This window comes from Camelus dromedarius, chromosome 21 (genome assembly GCF_036321535.1).
Source record: "Camelus dromedarius isolate mCamDro1 chromosome 21, mCamDro1.pat, whole genome shotgun sequence".
Taxonomy (NCBI): domain Eukaryota; kingdom Metazoa; phylum Chordata; class Mammalia; order Artiodactyla; family Camelidae; genus Camelus; species Camelus dromedarius.
Window position 1 is genome coordinate 16,203,990 of NC_087456.1, and position 15,343 is coordinate 16,219,332.

The 15,343-nt window shown below is 34.0% G+C and overlaps 1 protein-coding gene across 1 annotated transcript in view; it reads left to right on the forward strand.

Moving 5' to 3' along the window:
- The window catches only part of TRMT1L (tRNA methyltransferase 1 like), a 29,857-nt gene that overhangs the window by 3,170 nt on the left and 11,344 nt on the right, over positions 1–15,343 (forward strand). Inside the window, exons 2-8 of the mRNA XM_010992087.3 lie at positions 1,667–1,777; positions 3,052–3,165; positions 4,146–4,210; positions 5,645–5,774; positions 7,197–7,320; positions 7,818–7,897; positions 15,030–15,279. Of these exons, the coding sequence (XP_010990389.3) occupies positions 1,667–1,777; positions 3,052–3,165; positions 4,146–4,210; positions 5,645–5,774; positions 7,197–7,320; positions 7,818–7,897; positions 15,030–15,279 (874 nt within the window). The remainder of the gene's footprint in view (positions 1–1,666; positions 1,778–3,051; positions 3,166–4,145; positions 4,211–5,644; positions 5,775–7,196; positions 7,321–7,817; positions 7,898–15,029; positions 15,280–15,343) is intronic.

Consider the following 15,343-nt stretch of genomic DNA (forward strand, 5'->3'; position numbering starts at 1 on the left):
GGGAAAAAAAATCGACACTGATTTTCTGTACTCTGTTTCTCCTTCCAATCCCATTTATACTCTCAAACACCTCACTGAACTTTCTTTCTTAAAGGTCACTAGAGACCTGCTAAATACTAAGTCCAGTTGTCTTTCCTTGACCTCTACAACTATTTTCTGACACCTGGTGTTGAGTCTTTCTCTTTTACAGTCTCTTCTCTCTTGGCTCCTGCACTATCTTGATTCTCCTTACTATCTTTCCTTTTTAAATCTACCCTCCTGATTTTTCTTCCTCAGAATCTCATAAATACCCACATCCCTCCATCCCTCACTTCCAAATTGTATCCATTTATATTAATCAGCTGTGGTTCAGCAGCGTTGGGGGATGTATCCCCCACAGCACTAATCAAGAATATATCTTGGAAAGATATTAAATATATCTTGGAAAGATTAATTCATAAATTTCAAATTTTAGAAGTTTGAAGAATATGTAATGGAGAAACCTGAAAATGTGTGACTGGGACTGGGTTTTGGCTTTTTTCTTCATCTTTTCACATTTTTCCCTTAGGCTTTCTTGCTCATGCTCACAGTTCCACCTAATGTGTATTTTTGATTTATATCTATTCAGAATCCCTCCTGACCTCACAAAAAAATTCTGCTGCCTACTGGACTTTAGTATATGAATACGAGTACTAACTAAACACACTGTGTGAAAAACTAAATTCCCTTTTCTCTTTTGCTTCCTTTATTGGTTAATGTACCATTATTCTCAACCATATAAACTTGAAATCTTAGAGTTATTCTTTAATCTTCACCCTTTCTTCTCACATCCCAAGTTCTTTGCTTCTTTTTTTACCTTTTGTTCTCCTGTACCTTTTCATTACCAATTTCTCAGTTACTGATCCTTGGTACCACAACCAGGGATACCCTCCTGAAACGCATTCAGTCATATTTCCTCAGAAACCTGAAAAGACTTCATATCGCATGAAGAATGAAGTCCAAACTAACGTGTATGGAATTTAAGCCTCCATAATTTGTACCACATTTTCAGCTACATGTTTTTCTACCGACTCTATCCCCTAAACATACCACTTTCCAGCCAGAGGTGGTACAGATGTGGGTGTATATTTTTACACCACATGACTTTGCTTATTAGGTTACTTCAGTCTATAAGGCCAGACACCAAATCTCTACTTACTGAAATTGTATTCATACCTTAAGTCTCAATCAGATGCCATGTCTTAGGTGAAGACCTTCTCAGAGGCACTTGCTGGAACTAATTACTCCTTCCTCTGTGTGCCTGCATCATGTTACCTTTACCTCTAGTATTCATTTCTTTCTGCCTTGTGTTATAGTTGGTAGTTAACTTGTTAATCTCTCTCACCTGATTGAGTTTTTTTTGAAGACAGAAAACACAGCTTTAGTATTTTGTACAGAATAGAAACATTTTTTGTAGAATTATATTGAAGTAATAAGATATAATTTGAAAGCTGTGAGGTTACTTTTTGCCTTTTGAGGCACACTTGTCATTTTATAAACAATTGCAGCAGTTTTTCCCATCTGGTTACTGGGGCACTGTGCTAGAGAAGATAGAAGTGTAAATCCTGTGTGATGTGATCATATAAAAACGAAGTTGGAATACAGATTGTTAGAGCATAATCTTCTAACTCTTAAAATTTCTTTTCAGAGAGACACATCTCAATTCAAAGGCAGCTTGCTGATCTAGAGAAGTTAGCTTTCGTAACTGAAGGAGATTTTGACTCTGCCTCTTCATTGAACTCAGATAATCTTGATGCAGGTATTTCCATGTTTTGAGGGTTTTTTTTTTTTTTTCTGTTTCTAATTATTTGTTAATCTTTCATGAAAAGCTTGGTAACAATAAACCTGTTTATTGCCACCAAACCAGAGCAGAGGTAAAATAATTTTTTTTTCTTTAGGAAATTGTAGCCTTCTGTATGCAAAGGTGCACTATGGGAATAAGTTATTTCACAACTCCTCGAGCAGATTACCATCTCATGGGTATATAAGGACTGTGTATTCTCTAAGTTAGGAATTACATTTTACTGAGTAACAGAAATCCCCCCAGAATAGTGCCTTAAATAGTATGGAGGCTTATGTTCTCTCATGTAAAAGTCCCAAGGTGGGCAATCTAGGGCTGGTGCAGAGTTTTACAATGTTGTCAAGTGTTCCTAGCTCCTCTCTTCTGTTTTGCCACCCTTAATACTTGGATTCCATCCTCAAGACCACCTCATGGTTTTTTGAAGTAGGCAAGAGTATATTAAAAAAATTAATTATGCCTATACTTGCCGTGTGCTAGGTGTGAAAGGTACTTGTTGTATTAAAAATGAGTTACTGATTTTTTTGTATATTTGAATTGCTTTAAACCTAGATTTGAGATTTTAATTCATCAAAATTTTTTATTGAGATGCATTACATTTCTAATTACATAAGACTTCTATTTTGATGGTCCATAATCTTCTCAAGGATATGCTAATAAAGAAGGAAGAACTTAAAATTTAGTGATAGGATACAGTGGTTGTAACCATGACCCCAGTCTCAGAATAGCAACTATATGGGATCGCATCTACTCCTTCCACTGCCTTCTTCCGTTTTTCTAGCTCCACATGTTAACTGTTTGTGTTGCTGCTAGAGTAGAGGAATACCACAGCAGGTACTTACGCTCTCTGCCCAGCTTCTGCCCCTTGGGGGGTGTGACAACGGCTGCCTTTTCCCCTGCCCAAAGTACAGAGTGATGTTCTCTCTTTGGCTGGAGAAATATCATAGAGTTGATCACTTCCTCATCCTCTCTGTTCCCAGTGGCAACAAGGATTTCAGCTAGCCACAGAGAGGAGAGACTTAGAGCAATCACTGACCATGTGCTAAAACAATTATTGTTAACTACCTGCTGAGGCAGGAATGACTTTTCCCTAATGTTAACGATATTATCTAAGAAGTGTGTGTGTGTCTGCAGGGTAAGGGCAGGAGAGGGTCTCTGTTCCTTCTTTTGTAGCTAAATTTAAGCCTTAATAGCTAGTATATTCTATGCTTTATTGGTTATTTTTTCTTTAATAGGAAACAAACAAGCTTGTCCGTTGTGCCCCAAGGAAAAATTCAGAGCTTGTAATAGCCATAAACTTCATCGTCACCTTCAAAATTTACACTGGAAAGTCTCAGTTGAATTTGAAGGTTAGTATTTTTGTGCTTGCTAAAAAGTGATATAAATGAAATTCAAAATTTGATACCAGTTTTGGAATTTTATCGAGAACATAATCAAATATTTTCAGTTTAAAATTATGAGGAATTTAATGCTCCTCGTTTAATGTGTTTATTAATAAAGCTGTATAGCTCTCTAGGCAATAGATACGACACAAATAGTTTAGTTTGGCAAACACTGATTAAGCATCCATTCTATACTGGGTGCTCTGCTTGGCCATGAAGTGCACATTACTTATTGAACAATGTTTTAATGTTATATTTTTCCTTTTGTATTAGAACAACTACCATTTTACACATATTTTTGAAGGCATAATAAATGTAGTAAAAAAAGAAAGTAAAATAATTGGTATGAATATAGGAAAAGAGAAGATAACATCTCTTTTTTCTGCTGATAGCTTAAAAAAACTAGAGTTAATAGGATTTGTAACAGTGGTGAGATAAGATAAACATTTAAAATCATAGCCTTTCTCTACTCTAGATAAATGAAAATTAGAAAAAATACCAATTATAATAGTTACAAAAATGACACAGTTTGAAATAAATAAATAAATAAATAAACCTAATTACCGTGCTTCACCCCCCCAAAAAATTTTTTTTTAATTTAAAAAAAAAATGAAAAAGAGATGTGGTTCAAAACAAAATGATAAATTTAGTCCTCAACAGTAGGTTTTGAAATGCTGACCCAGTTACCAGTTATTCAATAGGCAATTAGAAGTAGAGATCTGGCCCTCAGGAATGAGTAACTAGAACTATAATTTGGGATTCCTTCTCACAGGGAAGAGTGTATAAAAGTGTATAAAACTAAGGCAGTCTCATTCAAATAAATTAATTATGACATTACAAATACAAGAATAATCCCAATCATTCCTATAAAATAAAATTTGCTAATTTTAATAATAATTGAATATTTAATGAATAGTGATAAGACAAGCAGCAATTCTTCATTCTAGGTTACAGGATGTGCATCTGTCACTTACCTTGTCGACCAGTGAAACCAAACATTATTGGAGAACAGGTAATCACATGTTAGATTTGTTATTTTTAGATCTAGCTGTCTTTAAAGAAAGTGCAACTTGTACTTGCTTTCAGACTAAAATGCGCATATTTGGCAATGAAGTTTACTTTAAGACTTTGTTTACAAGTGCTTTCTGATTACCATAGTAGGAAAAATAAGCAATGTATTAAAAAAAAGTTACTGTTTTGAACTTTTCATTTTATAGTTTTTAGTTTCAGTCAGATCAACTGTCCCCCTTTGTTCAAAAGGAAAATTAACTCATTTACTAATTTTGGAATGTAGAATTTAAATAGAAAGTAATTTTTTTATTTCAAAATAAATTTTGGTCATGGACTTAGAACCTTCAATTTCTGTGGTTTAGTAAATATCTTAGCATACTCATCCTCCCTATGCTTGTCCTCTTAATTTGGGGACAGAATCAAGAATCTTTCTGAAATCTCAGTAATTTTTTTTAAAAGTACATGTGTTTATTTTTAGGGTATATTTGACCTTTGGGAATACAAGTTATAAAACATTTTTTAGTGACACTATCCTGTATGCCTATTAGCTTAATGAGTCCTCATTATTAATTTTCCTTTGGGGTCACTAGAAAGAGTTAAGTGCCAGGGGGGAAAACCAAACATTTCTTTAGCAGTAGTCAGGATATTGCTTGGTTCATTAAGTCTATCCAAGATATTTTGAAGATGATAATCACAGCACCATAAGGAGCCCTGTGCAATGTTGTTGACTGTTCTCCACCTGCTGTATGATCCCGAGTAGATAGGAGGTTAGAAGCACTAAGAATGAAAGGCATCAAAAGTAGGAAACGAGCCATTGGAGTCTTTCTTTTCTCAGCTAAATAAGGTATTATGAAGTGAGAATTTTTTACTTGAAAAAAAATAGTCTTTTCATTATGTGTCTGACATTCAGTAGTATGCTAGATCTAGCTCAAATTTCTAGAAATCTTGAAAGCGGGTGTTAAATGATTCCCAGATTCACATTCAGTGATTTCACATTGGGAGCTTGAAATGCCATGGTTGTCGCTCAGCGTTGGCCATGGTATTGTATTTATACCACAGACAGCTGCAAACACTATATATCAGGGCTTTATTTTCCTGGAGAGCCGGTTGTGAAATATCTACCAGTGCACTGCTGCTAGTATCATCCCATTTGTAAGTGCTGATATAGAAAATAGAGTACAGTGTTTGCTGATTAAAATGAATGGAAAAAACTAAGACGTTAAACTTGTGGCCTATTGTAAGGTAAGACTGAAAAGTATATATAAATATAGGTAAGGAAGTAAAGATCCTTCCGAGGTTACATGGCAAAATGAATACTATTTTCTATACTGTTAAACTCACGATACACCAACATACTTAAATTCACAACCTTAAATACGCTTTTATTTCATTGTCTTAGTAACTTATTTATGTACTTAAATCCTTTGTCTGATAGATATCCAGTAAAATGGGCGCCCATTATCATTGTATCATTTGTTCAGCAACTATCACCCGAAGAACAGATATGCTAGGACATGTTAGGCGCCATGTCAATAAAGGGGAGACTAAATCCAAGTATACTGCTGGTAAGTTGAGCAATCTCATTATCATGTTAATAAGTAAACTCTTAAACAATGGTCTGATTATTCTTTTCAGATACCAGGCAGATGAAATACAGTGATTTAACCAAATCGTTTAGTGAACTACAAATCTGTTACTTCAGGTTTTATTTTTCTGTGAGGCTCCTCACAACATTCAGCTGTTCTCAATTTAATGGCTATATTTAACAAACAAGTGGGTAGAAAAAAGCAACTGATGCTCAAGTAAATCTAGGTATCTTATGAAAGATTATAGGATTGTATTACCAGCAGTGGTTCCTGCACCAATAACTGCCTCATACTTATTGTTGAAAAACACTGGAAAAAGGAGGTAGAGTTAATATATAGTGACTATTTATTATCCTGAGTGATATCTAGTTGCTAATTGTTTGTTAATACTGAGGCGGTTCCTTCTCAAGAAGAATTAAACCCTCATGCCCTAAGGCATCAGTTATATGTAATAAATTCTCTTGTATACGTCTAGAATGGTACTGTGTACTTTTAAGAATTCAAAAAATAAAAGTCACTGAAATAATTATCTCTAGGGCTTAATTTTCTCACAGAACCTGGTTTGAGAAAGGTTGATCTTGTGAGCTATATGACTTTCCACTTTGGTGGGTATAGAGACATATAACACAACACTGGGAAAGATTACTATTATTTGGCATTGTAGAAAGAGAAATATGATTCCCATTTAGTTAACATTCTGACTGTAATTTTATCAAGAAATCCAAATGTAAAGGATCCCAGTTATTTTTCCCCACACATGTTATATATGTCTCATTTCTTAAATACTGAAAGCATACTCACAAATACATCAGTATTTCATATGGGTTTATAGCTAAATGATTCTAATGTATCTTAAATGTAGAATAATTTTTTCAATTACTTTTTAGGCATTTGAATATAATTATCATTTAAAATCATAATTGTGAGAAACTGTCTGAAGTCAAACATGTTCAGGAAATATAGTGACTCCTAGTCATCCGTGCTGGCTACTGGGATATAACCAGAGACTAATTCTGTAATGTTTATACCGCAATAAAATATATTTAGCCAACCTATATAAACACAAGGTAGTGTTTGATGGGTAATAAAGGTATTTTAGGCTTTTGTGCTATCTTAGGTTGATTGTTCTTAAGTGGATATCATTATACAGTTATATTGATAATGCTAGGCAGTTAAGATTTTAAGCTAATAAACTTTAATTCACCAAATAATTAACTGAGTACTACTTTTTCCAGAGACAGTGCTAAATAGATCAGTTTCGGGGGTGAGGGTTGGAGATTTGACATCTACCCAACTGATTTCATTAACATGAAATGTTATAAAGAAGGGTTTTTTAAAATGTATATTGTGTTATTTAGAATTATGTTGTATTTCATTAGAAGTCTTTTTTTTTCATTTTAGCTTCTGCTGCTAAACCACCTCATGAAATTTTGAAAGAAGCAGACACAGATGTACAAGTTTGCCCCAACTATTCTGTACCTCAGAAAACAGATTCCTATTTTAATCCCAAAATGAAGCTAAATCGGTAAGGTAAATGGAAAAAGGGGTTATAGGATGTTTCAAATCATTACAAATGTACCATCTCTTAATTTTCATGTTCTAGTATATTGAAACTTAAAAATAGGTACAGAATGAAAATGATTTAGTTTAACATTTTCTCAGAATGATTGCTTTCTCTCTTTTATTTTTCTACCAAACCAGTTTCTTTCTCAGAGTAAAACAGATCCAGCTTTATATAATTAAATGAACAGGCTGGTGCTTTTGTTTTATTTATTTATTATAAGTTTTATTTATAAAATCATTATTCATAGTGAATGCTTGTTAGTAAAACCAAATTAGATTCATAGCTTAGTTTCACAAATTCTTAGTTCTCGTACTATTAAGTAGGGAATATGTTATTAGGTTTCTTTCCAAAATAGCTTGCACAGTAAGTAGGAACGCCAATTCTTACATTCTTAAAATAAAATCTACAATGATGAGGCCATGGTACAGATTATTTCAGATTATTACACTTTTTTCTAGGCAGCTAATATTCTGCACTCTGGCTGCTTTGGCTAAGGAACGGAAACCTTTGGAATGTCTAGATGCCTTTGGAGCTACTGGTAAGTAATGAAGCTTTTTTTGGAACCCCACTTTATCATATTTATACAGTATCTTTTCTTTTCCTTTTTCTTCTTGTTTTTGTTGTTCAGCCACTTTGAAAACTGGGGGTTTATTTATATCACGTGAACACGAATGGACTCTTTCCAGTTTTATTGAGAAATAATTGACATCCATCACTGTACACGTTTAAGATAAACAGCATGATGGTTTGGCTTATATATATTGTGAAAGGATTGCCATGATGGGTTCAACTAACATCTATCATCTCATGTAGATGCAATAAAAAGAAAAGAAAGAAAGAAAAAATTCTTCTTGAGATGAGGACTCTTAGGATTTACCTGCTTAACTTTACTATAAAAATGTTACCTCTGCATAGTCATCATGTTGTACGTTCCATCCCTAGTACTTATTTATCATATAATTGGAAGTTTGTACCTTTTGCCCACCTTCCTTGTACAGTATCTTTTCTTAGGAAATTTATCTGGATATCATATCTAGCAGAATATTTGGTATAAAAAATAAAGATTCAAGGTAAACTTTTTATTATGGAAAAATTTCAAATATATGCAGAAGTGGAGAGTATAATAAATGAATCCCTTGGTGTCTATCACTCACTTCAGAAATTACCAACTTATACTCAGTCTTGTATCTACAGTTGCATGCACTTTTCCTCATGTCTCATTCCCCAATTCTCTTTCCCCATTATTTTGTGGGTTTTGTTTTGTTTTTTAATTTAAGTATAGTTGACTTACAGTGTTGTGTTAGTTTTTGGTATATAGCATAATGATTCAGGTATACATACATATATATATTCTTTTTCATTACAGGTTATTGCAAGATACTGAATATAGTGCCCTATCCCCATTATTTTGAAACAAATCACATATATATTATTTCATCTGTAAATGTTTCAATTCAATCTCTAAAAGAGGACTTTGTAAAATTAAAACCCTTATACCATTATCAAACCTAAACAATTAAGAAAAGTTCTTTAATATCATCAAATACTTAGATATGCTTAATTACTTCATAATTTTTAAATTAAAATCAGAATCCAGACAAAGACTATATATTTCAGTTGTTTGATATGTCTCTAAGTCTCTTTTTACTCTGTATTCCCTTCCATCATTTTGTGTGTATGTGTGATAATTATTTGTTGACATAAGAAATTATTTGCCCTGTAGAGTTTCCCGCAGTCTAGAATTTTGCTGATTGTATCACCATGATTCGTACAACCTCTTGAGCATTTATTATTTGTAGACTTTTTAATGATGGCCGTTCTGACTGGTGTGAGGTGACACCTCATTGGGGTTTTGATTTGCATTTCTCTAGTAATTAGTGATATTGAGCATCTTTCATGTGTCTGTTGGCCATCTGGTTGTCTTCTTTAGAGAAATGTCTTTTTAGGTCTTCTGCCCATTTTCTGATTGGCTTATTTGGTTTTTTTGATGTTAAGGTGTATAAGCTGTTGGGTGTATTTTGGAAATTAATCCTTTGTTGGTCACATCGATATTGTGACCAACAAATATTTTCTCCGATTCTGTAGTTTGTCTTTTAGTTTTGTTTATGGTTTGAAATGGATTGAAATGAGATGGATTGAAAAAATACTGCTGCAGTTTAAATCAAAGAGTGTTCTGTCTGTATTTTCTTCTGGAGCTTTTAGAGTATCCAGTCTTACATTTAGGTCTTTACTCCATTCAGAGTTTATTTTTGTATATAGTGTTAGAGATTATTCTAATTGTATTCTTTTACATGTAGCTGTCAAGTTTTCCCAGCATCACTTATTGAAGAGACTATCTGTTCTCCATTACATATTCTTACCTCCTTTGTCATATTTTAATTAACTATAAGTGCGTGAGTTTATTTCTGGGCTTTCTATCCTATTATGTGTCTTTTTGAGCCAGTATCATACTGTTTTGATTACTGTAGCTTTGTAGTATGGTGTGACGTCAAGGAGTGTGATTCCTCCAGTTCCATTCTTCTTTCTCCAGATTGTTTTGGCTATTTGGAATCATTTGTTTCCATACAAATAAATTTTCTTTTGTTCAGTTCTGTGAAAAATGTCATTGGTAATTTGATAGGGATTGCATTGCATCTGTAGATTGCCTCAGGTAGTATGGCCATTTTAACAATACTGATTCTCCCAATCCAAGAACACAATGTATCTTTCCATCTGTGTCAGCTTCAGTTTCTTTCATCAGTGTCTTACAGTTTCAACGTACAGGTTTCTTGCCTCCTTAGGTAGGTCTATTCTAGGTAATTTATTATTTTTGATGCAATGGTAAATGGAATTGTTTCCTTAATGTCTCTTTCTGATGTTTCTTTGTTAGTATATAGAAATGCAGCTGATTTCTGTATATTAATTTTGTATCCTGCAACTTTACCAAATTCACTGATGAGCTCTAGTAGTTTTCTAGTAGCATCTTTAGGATTTTCTATGTATAGTATCATGTCATCTGCAAACAGTGACAGTTTTTCTTCTTTTCTAGTTTGGATTTCTTTTGTTTCTTGTTCTTCTCTGATGCTGTGGCTAGGACTTCTAAAACTATATGGAATACAAGTGGTGAAAGTGGACATCCTTGTCTTGTTCCTGATCTTAGAGGAAATGCTTTCAGCTTTTCACCATTGAGTATGATGTTAACTCTGGGTTTGTCATATATGGCCTTTATTATGTTGAGGTATGTTCCCTCTGTACCCACTTTGTAGAGAGTTTTTATCATAAATCCATGTTAAATTTTATCAAAAGCTTTTTCTGCATCTATTGAGATGATTGTATGAGTTTTATTCTTCAGTTTGTTAATGTGGTGTATCACATTGCTTGCTTTGTAGATATTGAAAAATTCTTTCATGCCTGGGATAAATCCTCCTTGATCATGGTGTATATATTTTTGGAGTTGGTTTGCTAGCATTTTGTTGAGGATTTCTGCATCTATATTCATCAGTGATATCAGCCTGTAATGTTCATTTTTTGTGATATTTTTCTCTGGTTTTTGTATCAGAGTGATGGTGGCCTCACAGAATGAGTTGGAAAGTGTTTCTTCCTCTGCCATTTTTTGGAATAGCTTCAGAATGATAGGCATTGGCTCTTCTCTAAATGTTTGGTGGAATCACCTTGAGGTCATCTGGTCCCAGACTTCTGTTTGTTGGGAGTTTTAAAATTACTAATTCAATTTTAAGTACTGGTAATTGGTCTGCTCATATTTTCTGTTTATTCCTAGTTCAGTCTTGAGAGATTGTACCTTTCTACGAAATTGTCCATTTCTTCTAGATTGTCCATTTTGTTGGTGTATAGTTGCTCATAGCAGCCTCTTATGATCTTTTGTATTTCTGTGGTGTCAGTTATAACTTCTCCTTTTTCATTTCTGACTTTATTTGGTCCCTCTCCCTTTTTTTCTTTATGAGTCTGGCTAAAGGTTTATCAATTTTATCTTTTCAAAGAATTAGCTTTTAGTTTCATTGATCTTTTCTGTTGTTTTTTTGTCTCTATTTCATTTATTTCTGCTCTAATCTTTATGATTTCTTTCCTTCTTAGAACTGCTTTTGCTGTGTCCCAGAGGTTTTGGATCTTCATGTCTTTAAAGTCCATCTGGTCTAATGTGTCATTTAAGGCCTATGTTTCCTTATTTGTTTTTTGTCTGGATTATCTGTCCATTGATTTAAGTAGGGTGCTAAAGTCCTCCACTATTATTGTGTTGTCAATTTCTCCTTTTATGTCTATTAATGTTTGCCTTAAATATTGAGGTGTATCTTTCTGGGTGCATATCATATCTGGGTGCAATTGTTATATCTTCTTGGATTGATCATTTGATCATTATGTAGTATCCTGCTACATCCAGCGCAGCTCAGGACTGTGTCTGAGGACCGGCGATGCAAGACTTAAGAAACAAAGAGACAAAAGTAAAGAGCAAAGATGGGACCAGGGGACTCAAGATCTCATGGATCTAGAGTGCTGAAAGCCTGGTCGACATCATACTTACTAGGAGTATGCAGCTCAGGAAAAAAATGGGATCAAAGAGGTGGGGCTTTAGATATTCCATGCATTAAGCACTAAATGCTGCTTGCTGATTAACTGATTAATTTCAGGCCTATCCCTTCCAGGAACAATCACCCTCCTTGGGGTATGCAAAATTTCTAAGTCTATCCTGTTATTGCCTCTGGGACATCTTGAGATAGCAAATATTTCCCCTGGGTTAAGCTGCATGCTTTCTTGCCAGAACAAAGTTCTGTTAATGGATGATCTGGCTTTCCAGGACCATCCATTGTTTTATCCTAAGGAAACATCTTCCCTCCTTCGTGCCCTTATGGTCAATCTCAGGATTGTCCTTCACACATTTTCTTTAGCATAATACGTGTTATAGGTCATCTACTGGGTAAAACATTAAAACAAAGCAAGCATGTGCATTTTAAGCAAGTAAGTGTGAATATAATATTTTAAGCTCGTGAAAATTTACGTGCAGCTTGTTTTCTAGTTGCTTGTTTTCCAGCAGCTTGTTTCCCAGCAGTGTCCTTCTTTGTCTTTTTTTATAGCCTTTGTTTTAAAGTCTATCTTATCTGATAAAAGTATTGTGACTCTGGCTTTCTTTTGATTTCCATTTACATGGAATACCTTTTCCCATCCCCTCAATTTCACTCTGTATGTGTCTCTAGATCTGAAGTGAATTTCTTGTAGACAGCATATATGTGGGTCTTGTTTTTGTATCCATTCAGCTAGTCTGTGTCTTTTGGTTGGAGCATTTACTCTGTTTACATTGAAGGTAATCGCCACTGTGTATGTTCTTATTGCCATTTTGTTAATTATTTTGGATTTGTTTTTGTAGATTTTTTTTCCATTTCTTTTTTAGTTGTCTTGTTTTTTGATGAGTATCTTTAGTGTTATGTTTGGATTCTTTTTTCTTTTTTGTATGTATATCTATTACAGATTTTTGGTTTTTATGTAGTATAGCAGTCTCTCTGTATGTGATTGCTTTAGGTTGATCTCTTAATTTCAAATGCATTTTAAATACCCTGCATTTGTACTCTCCTACTCTCAGAATTACTGTTTTTGATATCATATTTTACATTTAATTGTTTTGTGTATTCCTTAACTGCTCATTGTGAATACAGATGATTTTATTACTTTTGTCTTTCAACCTTCCTACTAGTTCTGTGTATGATTGCCTACTTTTACTGTATGTTTGCCTTTACCATTTCTAGTTGTGGCCTTTTCTCCTTAGAGAAGTTCCTTTAGCATTTGTTGTAAAGCTGATTTGATGGTGCTGAATTCTTACAGCTTTTGTTAATCTGTAAATCTTTTGATTTCTCTATCAAATCTGAATGAGAGCCTTACTGGGTATTACTAGAGTATTCTTGGTTGTAGGTTTTTCCCTTTCATCACTTTAAATATATTGTGCCCACTCCCTTCTGGCCTGCAGAGTTTCTCTTGAAAAATCAGTTGATAGTCTTATGGGAGTTCGTTTGTATGTTATTTGTTGCTCTTACTATTTTTCCTTTACCTTTAATTTTTATCATGTTAATTACAGTGAGTCTAGGTGTATTCCTCTTAGGTTAATCCTGTATGGGATTCTGTGCTTCCTGGACTTAGATGACTGTTTCCTTTCACAAGTGAGGGAATTTTTCAGCCACTATCTCCAAATACTTTCTCAGGTCCTTTCTCTCTCTCTTCTCCCAATGGGCCCCCTATAATGTGAATATTAATGTGCTTCATGTTGTCCCAGAGGTCTCTTAAACTGTCATCATTTCCTTTCATTCTTTTTTCTGTTTTGTAGTAGTGATATCCTCTACTCTTGTCTTCGAGCTCACTGATCTGTCCCTCTGCCTCATTTAATCTACTATTGATTCCTTCTAGTGTATTTTTCATTTCAGTTATTGTATTCTTCAACGTTTGGTTGTTTATTCTATTTTCTGACTATTTTTTAAAACTTCTTACTTCTTGCTCTGTGTTTCCATTCTCCTCCCGAGTTCTTTGATCATCTTTACGGTCATTACTCTGAACTCTTGGGTAGGTTGCCTATCTCCACTTCTCTTAGTTTTTCTTCTACGATTTTATCCTATTCCATTGTCTGGAACATCTTCCTCTGCTGCGTCATTTTGTCCAAATTTATTTTTCTATTTTTATGTATGCAGATACTGCATATTTTTTATTCATTCATCCATCAGTGGACACTTAGGTTGGCTATTGTAAGTAGTGCTGCAGTGAACCACTTTTTTTTTTCACCTGAAATCACTATAGCTATTGTTTTGTATGGAGACTTTTCAGTCTTTTCTTTTTAATGTGCGTTTGTAAACTTAAATCAGGCTCATAGCAGTCTTTTTGCATGTTTCCCCATCTCTAAAATATGGATATTAGGACTTATTTCACAAGCTTGTTATAAGGATAGAAAAATGTATGTGAAGACCATGGCACATAGTAGATGTTAATCTTTTACATTTATGAGGTACATGTATGGAGAAGGTGGTTAATACTTCCAGTAAATGGGGGTTTTCTAATCCATGTTGGCTAGGCTTGTGTCACCATCTGATATTTTGTAATGAATGTCCCTTATGACTCAAATCCAGTAGGTGTAGAAAGCCTGTGAGAAGGGGCCTCTTGTTCTCATTTCCTCTTGATCATTTACTTACACATACAAAGTTGTTCTTTTTAATTCACAGTGATGCTGTTTTGCAGTATTTGAAGAGTGTTGGTCCAGGAAAGTTGCTTTTGTATTTTGCAGCAGGAGGAGTTCCAGAGTCCCATCTTCCCTTCAAGCAGAGTAACCCCACTGTTAGGTTGTGTGTTAGGTTTCTCTGTAAGCTTTTGTTTGAAAAAAGTTTTCCATTGTAAGGAAAAAAAAATCTTACCTATGCCCTCAAATAGAGGACAGACATAAAGATGAAAAGGTACTTTAGGAAAGTTTTGTAACAACTGTTAATAAAAATCTGTTGGACACATTTGTGTGTGTGTGTGTGTGTGTGTGTGTGGTAAATTTTCTTCAGAGGCTTTTCAGTGAGAAAGTAGAATTAGAATTGCTTACAAAAAATGTTAAGATTTTTGAAACAGCTTTTTTATTATTTATAAAATTATTATTATTATATTATTTTTATTCTTTAACTATTACAATCTAAAAACTCATTTGTCTTCCAATTTCTCCTAAGGGATAATGGGATTACAATGGGCAAAACATCTTGGAAATGCAGTCAAGGTTACAATAAATGATTTGAATGAAAACTCTGTGACATTAATTCAGGAGAACTGCCATTTAAACAAATTGAAAGTTGTGGTGGACAGTAAAGAAAAGGAAGAGAGTGATGATATTCTTGAAGAAGGAGAGGAAAACCCTGGTAATATTAAGGTGACCAAAATGGATGCCAATGTACTGATGCATTTGAGATCTTTTGATTTCATGTAAGTGAAAATTTTTTTTATCACTTTCCAAATTGACTTGGGTTTTGGGGAGGTGGGGTAGGGA